A 14,138-nucleotide genomic window follows, 5' to 3' on the forward strand; every position below is an offset into this window, starting at 1 on the left:
GACGGTTCCCGATTGGCTTCATGTTTCTACACCTGCGCAAACATAAATGTAGCCGACATTCGGCTGATTCCGGTATTCTTCATTATCTGCCGAGATGTGACGAGTGGTAACAATTAGCGTTAGAGAGGTTCCCTCATTAGTTCTCCGCAAGAACCAGTCCTCGCTAGAATAGTCATATATCGAAGTAAATGAAGTGAATTTAAGATTGTTCAGAATGTGTTTATTTCCAATATTGGGACAGCTAGACCGATCGAATTAGACATTTTGGCTTTTCCCTACTTGTTCATCGTCTCGTTAGGCCTCATAGTCATAATAGTGTTTCGTGGATCGTGATTCGTTCCTGTTTTCGGAACGTTCGAGGATGGATTCAAATTAAAAAAATATTGATTGAAAAATAAATGTAGGAAATTTAACTAGGCCTAATATTACCTAAACTGCATATAACCGCTTCTACTTTGAAAGAACGGTCTAAAGCGTAGTTACCTCCCGTGACAAAGGGGGCACTGTGAAATGAAGATGAAAATGGCCGACGGGAGTACAGCGGTTCTCCGCCGAAACAGGCCAGGAACCAAAACAGAGGCAATATATCGTCCAATTTACTGTAGCGTCAATGTCTTTTATATGTATTTAAAGTTCCATTTGAAGGATGATGTTGAGTGATACGTCTATACACCACCTCGCATGATGTTTACTTTGTACACTGTCGTTTCCGGTTTCGTCTTGTCACATAACTTGAGGATTCCTATAGCTGAGAACTTTATTTTGATATTTGATGTGGAACGTTTTATCTTCCAGTGATATTTTTGTGTGATAACTATCATTGGATAATTGAAGAGTTTCAAAGAAGTGGGATAAGATTTTCCTATATAATCAAGAATAAACTTATTCTAGGTAGATTTATATTTGGCGTAAACTTACGTTAGGCCTAAATTCCCCTTGGGATTTTGTTCTATTTTTTGAGATATTGTATATTCCCTTATTTGTATAGCAATACTATCCCAAAATCCTCATATTTTTTCCCTAATTAACCATTTGCTGTTTTCACTTAGAATATGTAAAAAAAAAAAATGAAACTTTCAAACTTCTCTTTTCGAGAACTGATTTTCCTCTTTAGTCCGAAAAGGATAGTTTTCCATAAATTCTAGATTAATTCCTGATAATACATGAACAGTAACGTTATATTTTGAAAGTGTTCAACAATATTTCCCTTGAAAATGTTAGTCAAATCCCCAAATCTTCTCTCAAAGTTTCCAAACTGATGATTTTGCTTAAGGAAATCATGTAGTTCTGAAATCTCTACTGTATAGTATATAGTACAGATTTAGAATAGAACACCCAATATGGGACTAAATGGGTGTTTTGGGTTAATAAAAATAACATTTATCAATTTATGTAAGGTAGGTGTTATGTCACACCAGATTTTATTCTATTTTCACCCAAATCTTACAGTGACACCAAATGGTGCCATTTCATGTTTCACACGCACTATCACCCTACACATAGTGTCAGAGGAAACTTGGGCTAATCTTGTACATGATACTTGTGGACAAACTTGTGAAGTTTTTTGTTGTATTAAATACAAGTTAAAAAAGTTTATGAAATGACAAACCAATTGTAATGGCCTTAAAAATAAGGCCACTGCATTTGTTATTTTCATAAACTTTTGAAATTAAGCATTGGGTTCCTATAAAACAATTTATTTTCTTCTTAATTATCATATCTACCGGTAACATGGTAAACAAAACATCACACTCATGTGCACAAGTACCTTAATTGGAATGGTTGATCTGAAGTCAATATCTCTTTTAAACATCAGAACTCTGAACTGACAACTCGCACAGAAAACAGGTTTATAAGCTTCTATACATATTTTACTCATTGATCACCGTTCGCTAAATTTATCCATCAACACTCATTGCCATCCTGTTTTCAGCAGTTTTGAAATCAGCCGCCATCGGCATTACACAAGATCTTGCAAGATTTCAATGGAAACGGATTGGGCAGGAATCACTTATGGCGAGATTTTGGTTACATGATTAGCTATATATGGTGGAATCTTTGAAAATGGAATGGCAAAGAAATATTAAGTGAATGATGATCTGTGAATAAAATATATATGTTCGCTAATAAGATATTGATCAAATTTATGTTGATCAAATACCAACCTGTAGGTGGGTCAGAAAAATTGCTCATTTTCTGTATGTAAGAAGTTCTGATGTTTCTGCATTCCAAGATCAAAAATTTGGACTACGAATACCTGTCCATCAAATATGGGTAATGGGTCGTGACCAGAGGAATATTGGTCTATGTTATTTTGTAAATGTTTCTTTGAAAAAGCTTCAGGGAACTGTGACGATGGTGTAGATGCAAAGGACATTAAGATTATTATTATGATTTATGTTATAGAACTGGTGCAGTTGGAGTGATGAGTCCTTCGAGGAGATGGATAGTACTCTTGCTGTACAACAGGTATTGATATGAAAAACCAAACTTATTACAAATACATGATTAGTTTTACCATATTCTTCACTGTATCTGTGTTAATATTTAATAGAAAGGATTACTCGAATGCTCGGCTGAAGTGAAATTGAAATTCTATTAAAAATATTAACTATTAGTGGTGGGCTCAAATGATTGGAAATAAAATAAAATAATTTTTTTTTTAAAAAGAGAGAGAGATGATCTATGATGATTTGAAAAGGTAATTAATCGGAAATTACTGAAAGTGTTTGTGTGATTTTGTAATGTTACCGAACCAAGAAGCAGTTGATCTTATATTTTACTGACACAATCATTGGTCGTTTACATGCAATTAAGAAGAAATATTAACAACCGTTGAATGCTTTGTGTTCCTTAAATGACCCTGGCTGTTAATAGGACGTTAAACAAAAACAAACCAAATTGTTCAGTTACTGTATAAAAATATTGATAAAAAAGGCTTGGACATGTAATGAATGTTCTTGAAGTGTGTATATATAGATTTTCTACCAAAGGTAAATTCTGTGATTTTAGAAAGATTATAATGGATAATTCATTCATTTTGAGTTTTTAATTTTGAATCTGAAAGTGAAATTTATTCCTGTCTCTATTGATTATAAAATTTACCTTTTATTACTGGTAACTGATTTTTTGCACTTTGTATTTGAAAGTTACCAGCTTAAGGTGTGTAATCAATGTGTTACACTTAATTAAAGACAAAAGGGAAATCCATTGAAGATCATGTGGTGGGCAGCATGCTTTTGATAGTAAATAATCATGATGTTTTTGAGCGAGTGACCATCCTTTATGTATCAGTAAAATCGGGGAAAAAAAAAATTAAAAAAAAAAAAATTTAAAATCAGGGCTTTCGGTATACTATTAAGTTTTTGACTTCCCACAGGGCTTCCAGTATGTAGACCGCTGAGAGGTTTTGACTCCCCAAAGTTTTAAAAGACATGTGTTTTAAACATATACTGGTATTTCGATACATTAAGATTTTGGAGAAAGTGCACATTCATTTCTAAAATTGTTAAAAGACAATAGTCAAGTGGAAGCCCTGAAAATGAAAGTTCATATTTTTCTTTGCAGTTCATACAACAGGCAATTAGAAAAGACTTCACAAATGTTGAGGAAATCTTAACTCCTCCAGAAGGACAGGATGAAGGTGTATGGAAGTATGAACATCTAAGGTAGGGAAAGCAGCATGTTTAATGTATTACATAGTATGTATATATTTACATTGTGTGTGACAGTCTCCCATTACTCCTGTGTTAAACCAGATGGTATTGATCACCGTATAAATGCAGCCCAGATCACATGACGTCACTTCCGTCAGCGTCAAAAAGTTTTTGGCAATGCGTTGCGGGTGAATCAAACCTAGCAAAGATTTCGACTAAGAACAATCGCGTAATTATGACGTCATTTTGGTGCTTTTTAGCCCACCATCATCAGATGGTGGGCTATTCAAATCGCCCTGCGTCCGTGGTCCGTCGTCCGTCCGTCCGTCCGTCCCTCTGTCCGTCCGTAAACAATTCTTGTTATCGCTAATCCTCAGAAAGTACTGAAGGGATCTTTCTCAAATTTCATATGTGGGTTCCCCTTGGTGCCTTGTTATGCATATTGCATTTTGAGACCAATCGGAAAACAACATGGCCGACAGGCAGCCATCTTGGATTTTGACAATTGAAGTTTGTTATCGCTATTTCTGAGAAAGTACTGAAGGGATCTTTCTCAAATTTCATATGTAGGCTCCCCTTGGTGCCTCGTTATGCATATTGCATTTTGAGACCAATCGGAAAACAACATGGCCGACAGGGAGCCATCTTGGATTTTGATAATTGAAGTTTGTTATCGCTATTTCTGAGAAAGTGCTGAAGGGATCTTTCTCAAATTTCATATGTAGGCTCCCCTTGGTGACTAGTTATGCATATTGCATTTTGAGACCAATCGGAAAACAACATGGCCGACAGGCAGCCATCTTGGATTTTGATAATTGAAGTTTGTTATCGCTATTTCTGAGAAAGTACAGAAGGGATCTTTCTCAAATTTGATATGTAGGTTCCCCTTGGTGACTAGTTATGCATATTGCATTTTGAGACCAATCGGAAAACAACATGGCCGACAGGCAGCCATCTTGGATTTTGACAATTGAAGTTTGTTATCGCTATTTCTGAGAAAGTACTAAAGGAATCTTTCTCAAATTTCATATTTAGATTCCCCTTGGTGAGACCTATCGGAAAACAACATGGCCGACAGGCAGCCATCTTGGATTTTGACAATTGAAGTTTGTTATCGCTATTTCTGAGAAAGTACTGAAGGAATCTTTCTCAAATTTCGTATTTAGATTCCCCTTGGTGACTAGTTATGCATATTGCATTTTGAGACCAATCGAAAAACAACATGGCCGACAGGCAGCCATCTTGGATTTTGACAATTGAAGTTTGTTATCGCTATTTCTGAGAAGGTACTAAAGGGATCTTTCTCAAATTTCATATGTAGGATTCCCTTGGTGCCTAGTTATGCATATTGCATTTTGAGACCAATCGGAAAACAACATGGCCGACAGGCAGCCATCTTGGATTTTGACAATTGAAGTTTGTTATCGCTATTTCTGAGAAAGTACTGAAGGAATCTTTCTCAAATTTTATTTATAGGTTCCCCTTGGTGCCTAGTTATGCATATTGCATTTTGAGACCAATCGGAAAACAACATGGCCGACAGGCAGCCATCTTGGATTTTGACAATTGAAGTTTGTTATCGCTATTTCTCAGAAAGTAATGAAGGGATCTTTCTCAAATTTTCATATTTAGGTTCCCCTCGGCGCCTAGTTATGCATATTGCATTTTGAGACCAATCGGAAAACAACATGGCCGACAGGCAGCCATCTTGGATTTTGACAATTGAAGTTTGTTATCGCTATTTATCAGAAATTGCTAAAGGGATCTTTCTGAAATTTCATTTGTAGGTTGCCCTCTGTGCCTAGTTATGCATATTGCATTTTGAGACCAATCGGAAAACAACATGGCCGACAGGCAGCCATCTTGGATTTTGACAATTGAAGTTTGTGATCGCTATTTATCAGAAATTGCTAAAGGGATCTTTCTGAAATTTCATTTGTAGGTTGCCCTCTGTGCCTAGTTATGCATATTGGATTTTGAGACCAGTCAGAAAACAACCTGCCCAACAGGCAGCCATCTTGTATTTTGACAATTGAAGTTTGTTATCGCTATTTTACAGAAGGTACTGAAGGGATCTTCCCCTTGGTCCCTGGTGTTGCATTTTGGGACCAATCCGAAAACAACAGACAGCCATTATCGCTAAATCTTAAATTTTATATATAGGTTCCCCTTGTTTGAAAATTACTAGAGGGCTGTTTCTGAATTTACACAGATTAGTAAGACTTAGAGGAAGGGAAAAGTAGAGAAAAGATCAATCTGACATGGAACCTATAAAGATCATTCAATGGTGGGCGCCAAGATCCCTCTGGGATCTCTTGTTAGCCCACCATCATCAGATGGTGGGCTATTCAAATCGCCCTGCGTCCGTGGTCCGTCGTCCGTCCGTCCGTCCGTCCCTCCCTCCGTCCGTCCGTCCGTCCGTCCGTCCGTCCGTAAACAATTCTTGTTATCGCTAATCCTCAGAAAGTACTGAAGGGATCTTTCTCAAATTTCATATGTAGGTTCCCCTTGGTGCCTAGTTATGCATATTGCATTTTGGGACCGATCGGAAAACAACATGGCCGACAGGCAGCCATCTTGGATTTTGACCATTGAAGTTTGTTATCGCTATTTCTGAGAAAGTACTGAAGGGATCTTTCTCAAATTTCATATGTAGGTTCCCCTTGGTGCCTAGTTATGCATATTGCATTTTGAGACCAATCAGAAAACAACATGGCCGACAGGCAGCCATCTTGGATTTTGACAATTGAAGTTTGTTATCGCTATTTCTGAAAAAGTACTGAAGGGATCATTCTCAAATTTCATATGTAGGTTTCCCTTGGTGCCTAGTTATGCATATTGCATTTTGAGACCAATCAGAAAACAACATGGCCGACAGGCAGTCATCTTGGATTTTGACAATTGAAGTTTGTTATCGCTAATTCTCAGAAAGCACTGAAGGGATCTTCCTGAAATTTCATATGTAGGTTCCCCTTCGTGCCTAGTTATGCATATTGCATTTTGAGACCAATCGGAAAACAACATGGACGACAGGCAGCCATCTTGGATTTTGACAATTGAAGTTTGTTATCGCTATTTCTCAGAAAGTACTGAAGGAATCTTTCTCAAATTCCATATATAGGTTTCCCTTGGTGCCTAGTTATGCATATTGCATTTTGGGACCGATCGGAAAACAACATGGCCGACAGGCAGCCATCTTAGATTTTGACCATTGAAGTTTGTTATCGCTATTTCTGAGAAAGTACTGAAGGGATCTTTCTCAAATTTCATATGTAGGTTCCCCTTGGTGCCTAGTTATGCATATTGCATTTTGGGACCGATCGGAAAACAACATGGCCGACAGGCAGCCATCTTGGATTTTGACAATTGAAGTTTGTTATCGCTATTTCTGAGAAAGTACTGAAGGGATCTTTCTCAAATTTCATATGTAGGTTCCCCTTGGTGCCTAGTTATGCATATTGCATTTTGAGACCAATCAGAAAACAACATGGCCGACAGGCAGCCATCTTGGATTTTGACAATTGAAGTTTGTTATCGCTATTTCTGAAAAAGTACTGAAGGGATCATTCTCAAATTTCATATGTAGGTTTCCCTTGGTGCCTAGTTATGCATATTGCATTTTGAGACCAATCAGAAAACAACATGGCCGACAGGCAGTCATCTTGGATTTTGACAATTGAAGTTTGTTATCGCTAATTCTCAGAAAGCACTGAAGGGATCTTCCTGAAATTTCATATGTAGGTTCCCCTTCGTGCCTAGTTATGCATATTGCATTTTGAGACCAATCGGAAAACAACATGGCCGACAGGCAGCCATCTTGGATTTTGACAATTGAAGTTTGTTATCGCTATTTCTCAGAAAGTACTAAAGGAATCTTTCTCAAATTCCATATATAGGTTCCCCTTGGTGCCTAAATCTTAAATTTTATATATAGGTTTCCCTTGTTTGAAAAGTACTAGAGGTTTCTTCTGAATTTACACAGATTAGTAAGACTTAGAAGAAGAGAAAAGTAGAGAAAAGATCAATCTGACATGGAACCTATGAAGAACATTCAATGGTGGGCGCCAAGATCCCTCTGGGATCTCTTGTTTTATCATAGTCACGCCGAGGCTTTGTATTACACATCAATTTGAATGCAAACCAAGCACTACAATGAAATCGATTTCACATGTGCCGTTCTTTCAATTGAACAAACAGAGGAATAGCTGAACTTAAACCCTAGATTTAGCAAAGAGAAAGTGAAGTTTAACGTATCTTAATTTAAATATAACAATTAAACGCTTGTTAGATTGTATTTATTGTCAATATCAATGCAATCTGGGTGGCAGATAAATATTCATGACGTCCTAACGGGTGTCATTCTATTTATCTGTCGCCCAGATTGCATTGATCTTGCCAATAAATACAATTTACCAAGCGTTTAATTGTTAAATAACATACCCTTGTGGATCTTTGAGATCATGCAGGAGTGTATAAATACATTCTCTAGAGGATCATCATGATCACTAATATATCCTCATAATCACTCAGGATTATATAAACCTATATACTTTCTCCAGTGGATCATTATGATCAGGCAGGAGTCCATTCTAAGGACTCGCCGACAACTAAAGCTCAAATCCCTTATGTTTATCATAGAGGCATTCTTTTGCTCGCTATGAAGTTTTTGATATTCCATATTATTTTCAATTGCCAAAGCAGAGATTGGAAAAACCAAATTTATTTGGGTCGTTTCCTTTGGTATAAATACGATCTTGACACTGGCAGTCACTGATAAAACAACACAAAATCCAATTTGGTGTTTTTATTAACCAGTTCTAATCCTTACCCGAGCAGGAATCTGTCCTTTAACTCACCTGTGTACCGGTGTCGTCACATTTCCCTGTGGCGAACCCCTCACTTTTAATCCGCCACAGTTAGCAGTGATATCAATCGATCTGTAGCGATGTCAGACCCAGGTCAAAACCTATTAATTAGGTTTCTGCTTCGAAGATTTTACATCCCAGAAGTAAAAGTTTAATTGTCTAGCGGCTTATTTATGCTTTTAAACCCCCATTACGTTGGCTTGCTGCCGACTCTAAAAATAACATTTAATTTTACCCACAATGCCTAATCGATTTCCTGTTGGGGGGGAAAAACCCACGAGGCAGAACAACAACACAGTTCTAAACATGACAAAAACCTGACATAACATTATCGTTTAAGGTAATATTTCACCGTTTTTGACATTATAACCATCTTAATTACCCTATTTGTTGATAAATGTCTAAAACTTAAAGCAATACATGATGACTTTCGTGAAAACTGGAGCATTTCAAATTTTTTTTGGTCAGATTGTCGTAGTCGAATAACCGAAAATTCGATTTTTCCAACCCAATTAAACAATTTTTTTTAACATGATTCAAGAGAAAATGGATTTGGTTTTTGAATTTTTACCCTAATAAATGAAATACCCTATTAAGCGTTACCCGATTAAGTGGAATGTACTGTATATAAACATTCTCTTAGTGGATCATCGTGATCATGCAGGAGTCCAGTTTCTTGTTTGAAGGGATGATATACTAGGGATTTGCGAGTTGTTATATAATAATATGTTAATCTTCATGTATGCTATGGTGGTTGTGTAGAGTACAGAGTCCAAGAACAATATGACCAGTATGTTATTGTATGCTACTCCGTAATAAAAGCAACAATGTAAACACACCTATTTTAATTTATAAAGAAAAAATGGCTGAAGCTCAGTGGCTCATCATGCATCCATTTGCAGAGCTCTTGTTATTGAATAGGTATTGGACATTAGGAAAAAACTGATCAACAATTGTTTTAATTTATGCATCATACCTTACTTAATGCTAATCATTGTGTACTTAACAGACAGTTCTGTATGGAGCTGAATGGCTTGGCAGTGAAACTACAGTTAAATGTAAGTAATAAAATAGATAATCTTTACATCATATACATATTGATCGTGCCTCCCACCCTCCCACACAGATAATTCTGGAATAGCCCTAATGTCAGTACCTCTCACCCCTCCCACACAGATAATTCTGGAATAGCCCTAATGTCAGTACCTCTCATCCCTCCCACACAGATAATTCTGGAATAGCCCTAATGTCAGTACCTCTCATCCCTCCCACACAGATAATTATGGAATAGCCCTGATGTCGGCACCTCCCAGACCTCACACATAGATAATTATGGAATAGCCCTGATGTCAGCACCTCCCAGGCCTCACACATAGATAGTTATGGAATAGCCCTAATGTCATACCTTCCATCCCTCACACATAGATTATTATGGAATAGCCCTAATGTCAGTACCTCTCACCCCTCCCACACAGATAATTCTGGAGTAGCCCTGATGTCGGCACCTCCCAGGCCTCACACATAGATAATAATGGCATAGCCCAGTGTTAAAAAATAAAATTAAGATATCTTAGTATTAAAGAGGAGAACAAATTAACTGTTTTTGGTATCTTTACAGAATGAATGTAACCCTGAGACGTGTACCCAGATGACAGCTACAGAACAATGGATCTTCCTATGTGCTGCTCACAAGACACCTAAAGAGGTATCTATACATTATAATTCAATTATTATTAAATTGTTAAATTAACTGTTGTAAATTTCATTTGTCTCAACTATCGTGTTCTGTTAGGATTTGGATACAGTTAGAAAGTGTTTAGCTTGCTCATTACACTAAGTTTTATTAGACATATAATTTGAATAAAGGTAAGGGATCTTCCAGTAAAATATATATTGAACAGGACTCAAGAAATGATTGTCTGTATAGAGGAGGCATAGAGGAGGCAGGAGAAAATGTATCTTATTATAAAGAAGTTTTAATTTAGTCACATCTGCTGGCAGTTCCTGTTAAACGGCAAACTTAGAATCCTGTTGGATGGATGATTTACTAGAATAGCTCTAAGGAACTTGTATAATTAGGTGGTCGGATGGCAGAATGGGTAACACACTTGCCTTTCTGCTATGGGGCCTGGTTCGATGCCCTGGTTGGATGAGAAAAGCCAAGTGTTTGCCTACCCGACCACATTAGTTTTCTCCAAGTACTCTGGTTCCCTCCCACAGTAAGATCTTTTGTGCACTTTATTCCGGGCCAACAAGAGTGATTAATATAAGTTGGTATAACATCCGGTGTGCAATTGTTGTAAAATAAATAATTTAAAAGTTTATTTATAGAATTATTAGATCTCATTCAAAGTTTTGTCAAAATGTCATTTCTTTAACCTTTGAAATGATTTATCTTTGAAAGTTCTACATATTTAACATGACAAGCTGTCTGAGAACTTGTGAAATTGTCATTTTTCTCTTCAGTCTTTCAAACATTGTAGAACATTTGAATATGAAGAAACTCGCTAATTGGTATGCAGTGTATCAGGCAATATAGAATTATATTATGTGGTTTATTAAAGAAGATGTCAAAACAAACTTAGTACTTGTTCAATGCATGTAAAATGTTAATTTATTTATTTTACAAGAATTAGAAAATAACTTCACCAGCTTAATATTCTAATTACTTATTGACTCAGATGGAATGCATGAGATGTCTTACAATTGATAACACATTATGTTTAGACCAGACCTTCACCAAGTGAGAAAAAAACCCATCCTGGACACCTCGACCACTATCTTGCGAGCAATTTTACTCTATAAAATCTGTTGTCTGATAGGTCGAAAAATAGTAACCAACCAATCAACACACAATTTACAAAATCGTAAAAATATTGGTAAGGTGGGTTGTCTGTAAATATATATGGCTCCTAATTTGATTTTTGCTTTCTGCACTCATGAGTTGAGATTTCAGATATTTGATAGAAAGTTTGCTTTGGTTGTAGTGTCCAGCAATTGATTACACCAGGCACACACTAGATGGCGCTGCATGTCTTCTTAATAGCAACAAATACTTCCCAAGCAGGTAAATATCTCTATATTAGAACAGTTGGATAACTGGTTACATGTATTGTAACCACAAGATACGAGGACTGATTGATAAGTTGTGAGCCTCATATTGAAGGATTTCATTGAATTTTGTCGGACATATTGTATTATTTTTCAACATAATCCCCTTCAGTATCGATACACTTTTGCCAGCGGTGTTTAAGGGCCTCAATGCCACTTTTATAGAACTTCCTTTTCTTGAATGGCAGCCATGGCAATGACAAGACTCTTTCACCCTAACCCTAACCAATTTTGTCCATTTTGCAAAAGCTGCTTGTCTTGTCTACTTTAGTCCTTGGGTACACAGCCCTATATTGTCAGAGAATAGTAGGACTTAAAAACAACATCCTTGAGTACCGCCTTCAATATGAGGCTCACAATATATCAATCAACCCTCGTACAATACAGACAAGAGGTAGCTAGTAAACATACACATACCTCACATATACACATATCAATCAGCCCTCATAACATTCAAACCCATACATTAAGCTTATGTTAACATTTTGAGATTAACAATATAATGTTATTTATAAACAAATAAATATATTTAGATACATCATGTAAACATCCAGTGATTTTAGAAACCAACATTAAAGATCGGAAATGAAATGGACATGTCACCTTAATGTTTCAGGGTCAGTATAAAGGAATCGTCCGTAGCCAAGCTTGGGTCTGTGTGTCGTCGTGTGTATAGGATCTTCTCTCATGCTTATTTCCACCACAGGACACTATTTGATGAATATGAGGTAAGATGTGAATTATGGTTTTAAACGATTTTGGGCAAAATCTGTTGATGATGTTCACTTAATCAGTATAACAGATGATATTTATATCTGTTTTGTTTCCGAAATAGATGAATTTGTCACTTCAGCACTTCACTTATATATGATTTATATTTAGAAAATATATATATGCATTTATGTTTTTTCTTCTTTAGAATCAAACCTACCTCTGTAGAAGATTTACAAATTTTGTGACCAAATACAACTTGATGTCCAAAGACAACCTGATAGTTCCAATTTTAGAGGACCAACAGGGCATTGAGGGGGAGAGTGAAGCCTAAGATTAATCTTTATTTATTCATAATCATCATATACCAGGAATGGTAGTGGAAAATCTACCAGAGACAGGATAAAGGGATGTAACTCTGTGGTGGTGAAAAACTACAAAGGCATATGGAACAAAGGGACGTAACTCTTTGATCACTTCCATGACATACTGTCTGAAAAGCGCCTCTCGTTAGAAGTTGTCAGACTTTTGAAAACTTACTATCAAGTGTAAATGCTTGTGCAGACAACTTTGGTCTAGTCTATTTAGTTGTTTGACATTAATGATTTTAGCGTAGACTTGATATTTACAAAGGGATGGAGAGAATATACTTGTGTCCAACCAAATTGATATGGACATCTGCTACAGAAAGACAACTTGGATAGGCTGATAGACCAATGTGATCACTTTTGTTGACAAAATTATTAACATGTTTACATCCGATGGATTTCTTGTGTTGACAATTACTGTGTATATGTGTGACCAGGTCTCACCAAAGACATCATTTAAAGATGTTCATAGCATCGTATGTTTGTTATACACACTTCGTTTTGTTTTAGTCCCATTAATGTCCAAATCCACCATCACATGAATCTCTTACAATGTGTGAATGTCACAGGTGCAATATAAGAAACAGAGTAGTTCTGTTGAAAAGCCAGTCACTTTTAAAGACTTTTCTAGAATATTTCATTTTAATGCTTTGATCCAGACGTAAAAATACTGCATGGATCATCATATATCTAACTTTTAGCTGATGTATTTAGCAAACGTCACTTTATTTTGAGCTAGTACCTATTATGGACCATACCATCAACTTAGTAGCCCCCATACAGTATACACACAAAGATTTTTAGTATTATAAAGGATGCATTTTTATCAGCACATGGTGAGACAAGTCCGTTGTTATTTCAAATGCTGATAAGACCCTGCTTAACTCGAAGTTCATGTTTGTAAACATTCAAAATATCTCCAGTGTTTTCATGACCCCCACTGATGTCGAGATAATGAGGTTTGACTGCAACTCATTTCACAATTATGGCATCAAGTGAATTTGGTTTGATGGGAATCGGGCAAGAGGCTCGGTCCATATAGTCCTGAGAACTCTTTCATTTGATCATTCAGTTTTTCGGACACTTCATCTCTATTGAGACAGCACTTAGTTTGGCAATGTAGGGAATTTGTAAATCAACATGTTCTTCTGTCGTTAAGTATACATTAAAAGTCTATTATTCAACAGCAGGATATGAGCTGTAGGATGTAAACTGGAAAATCATGTACAATTAAGGATGCAAATTTGTGTAGAACTTTAATTTTGACCCCTAACTTATCTTCAGTTTGTGTTGAGAACAAGTGCTGGTGTGTTTGTGTGTGTGTGCGATTGATAAATATTCAGGATATAACAATTAACCCAATATGTATTGTTTATTTACACAATTTGTATAGAGTCGTAATAAATTGTCATTTTGAAATGTAAAAA

The 14,138-nt window shown here is 36.4% G+C and overlaps 1 protein-coding gene across 1 annotated transcript; it reads left to right on the forward strand.

Annotated features, from left to right (window-relative positions):
• The first annotated feature begins 106 nt into the window (after positions 1-106).
• Positions 107-14,138, forward strand: LOC117343667 (MOB-like protein phocein). Its single transcript, XM_033906124.1, has 8 exons — positions 107-579; positions 2,407-2,469; positions 3,568-3,668; positions 9,531-9,579; positions 10,140-10,226; positions 11,509-11,588; positions 12,249-12,360; positions 12,552-14,138. The coding sequence occupies exons 1-8, from the start codon at positions 511-513 to the stop codon at positions 12,675-12,677; spliced, it is 687 nt and encodes a 228-aa protein (XP_033762015.1). The 5' UTR covers positions 107-510; the 3' UTR covers positions 12,678-14,138.

The sequence above is a fragment of the Pecten maximus genome, chromosome 15 (assembly GCF_902652985.1).
Source record: "Pecten maximus chromosome 15, xPecMax1.1, whole genome shotgun sequence".
Taxonomy (NCBI): domain Eukaryota; kingdom Metazoa; phylum Mollusca; class Bivalvia; order Pectinida; family Pectinidae; genus Pecten; species Pecten maximus.

Bases quoted from the DNA above. Each gene is read 5' to 3' on its own strand.
- LOC117343667 (XM_033906124.1), top strand. From the start codon at position 511: ATGAAGATGAAAATGGCCGACGGGAGTACAGCGGTTCTCCGCCGAAAC. The intron at 3,669-9,530 runs GTAGGGAAAGCA...TGTACTTAACAG, and splicing joins TGGAAGTATGAACATCTAAG to ACAGTTCTGTATGGAGCTGA. The intron at 9,580-10,139 runs GTAAGTAATAAA...GTATCTTTACAG, and splicing joins CAGTGAAACTACAGTTAAAT to AATGAATGTAACCCTGAGAC.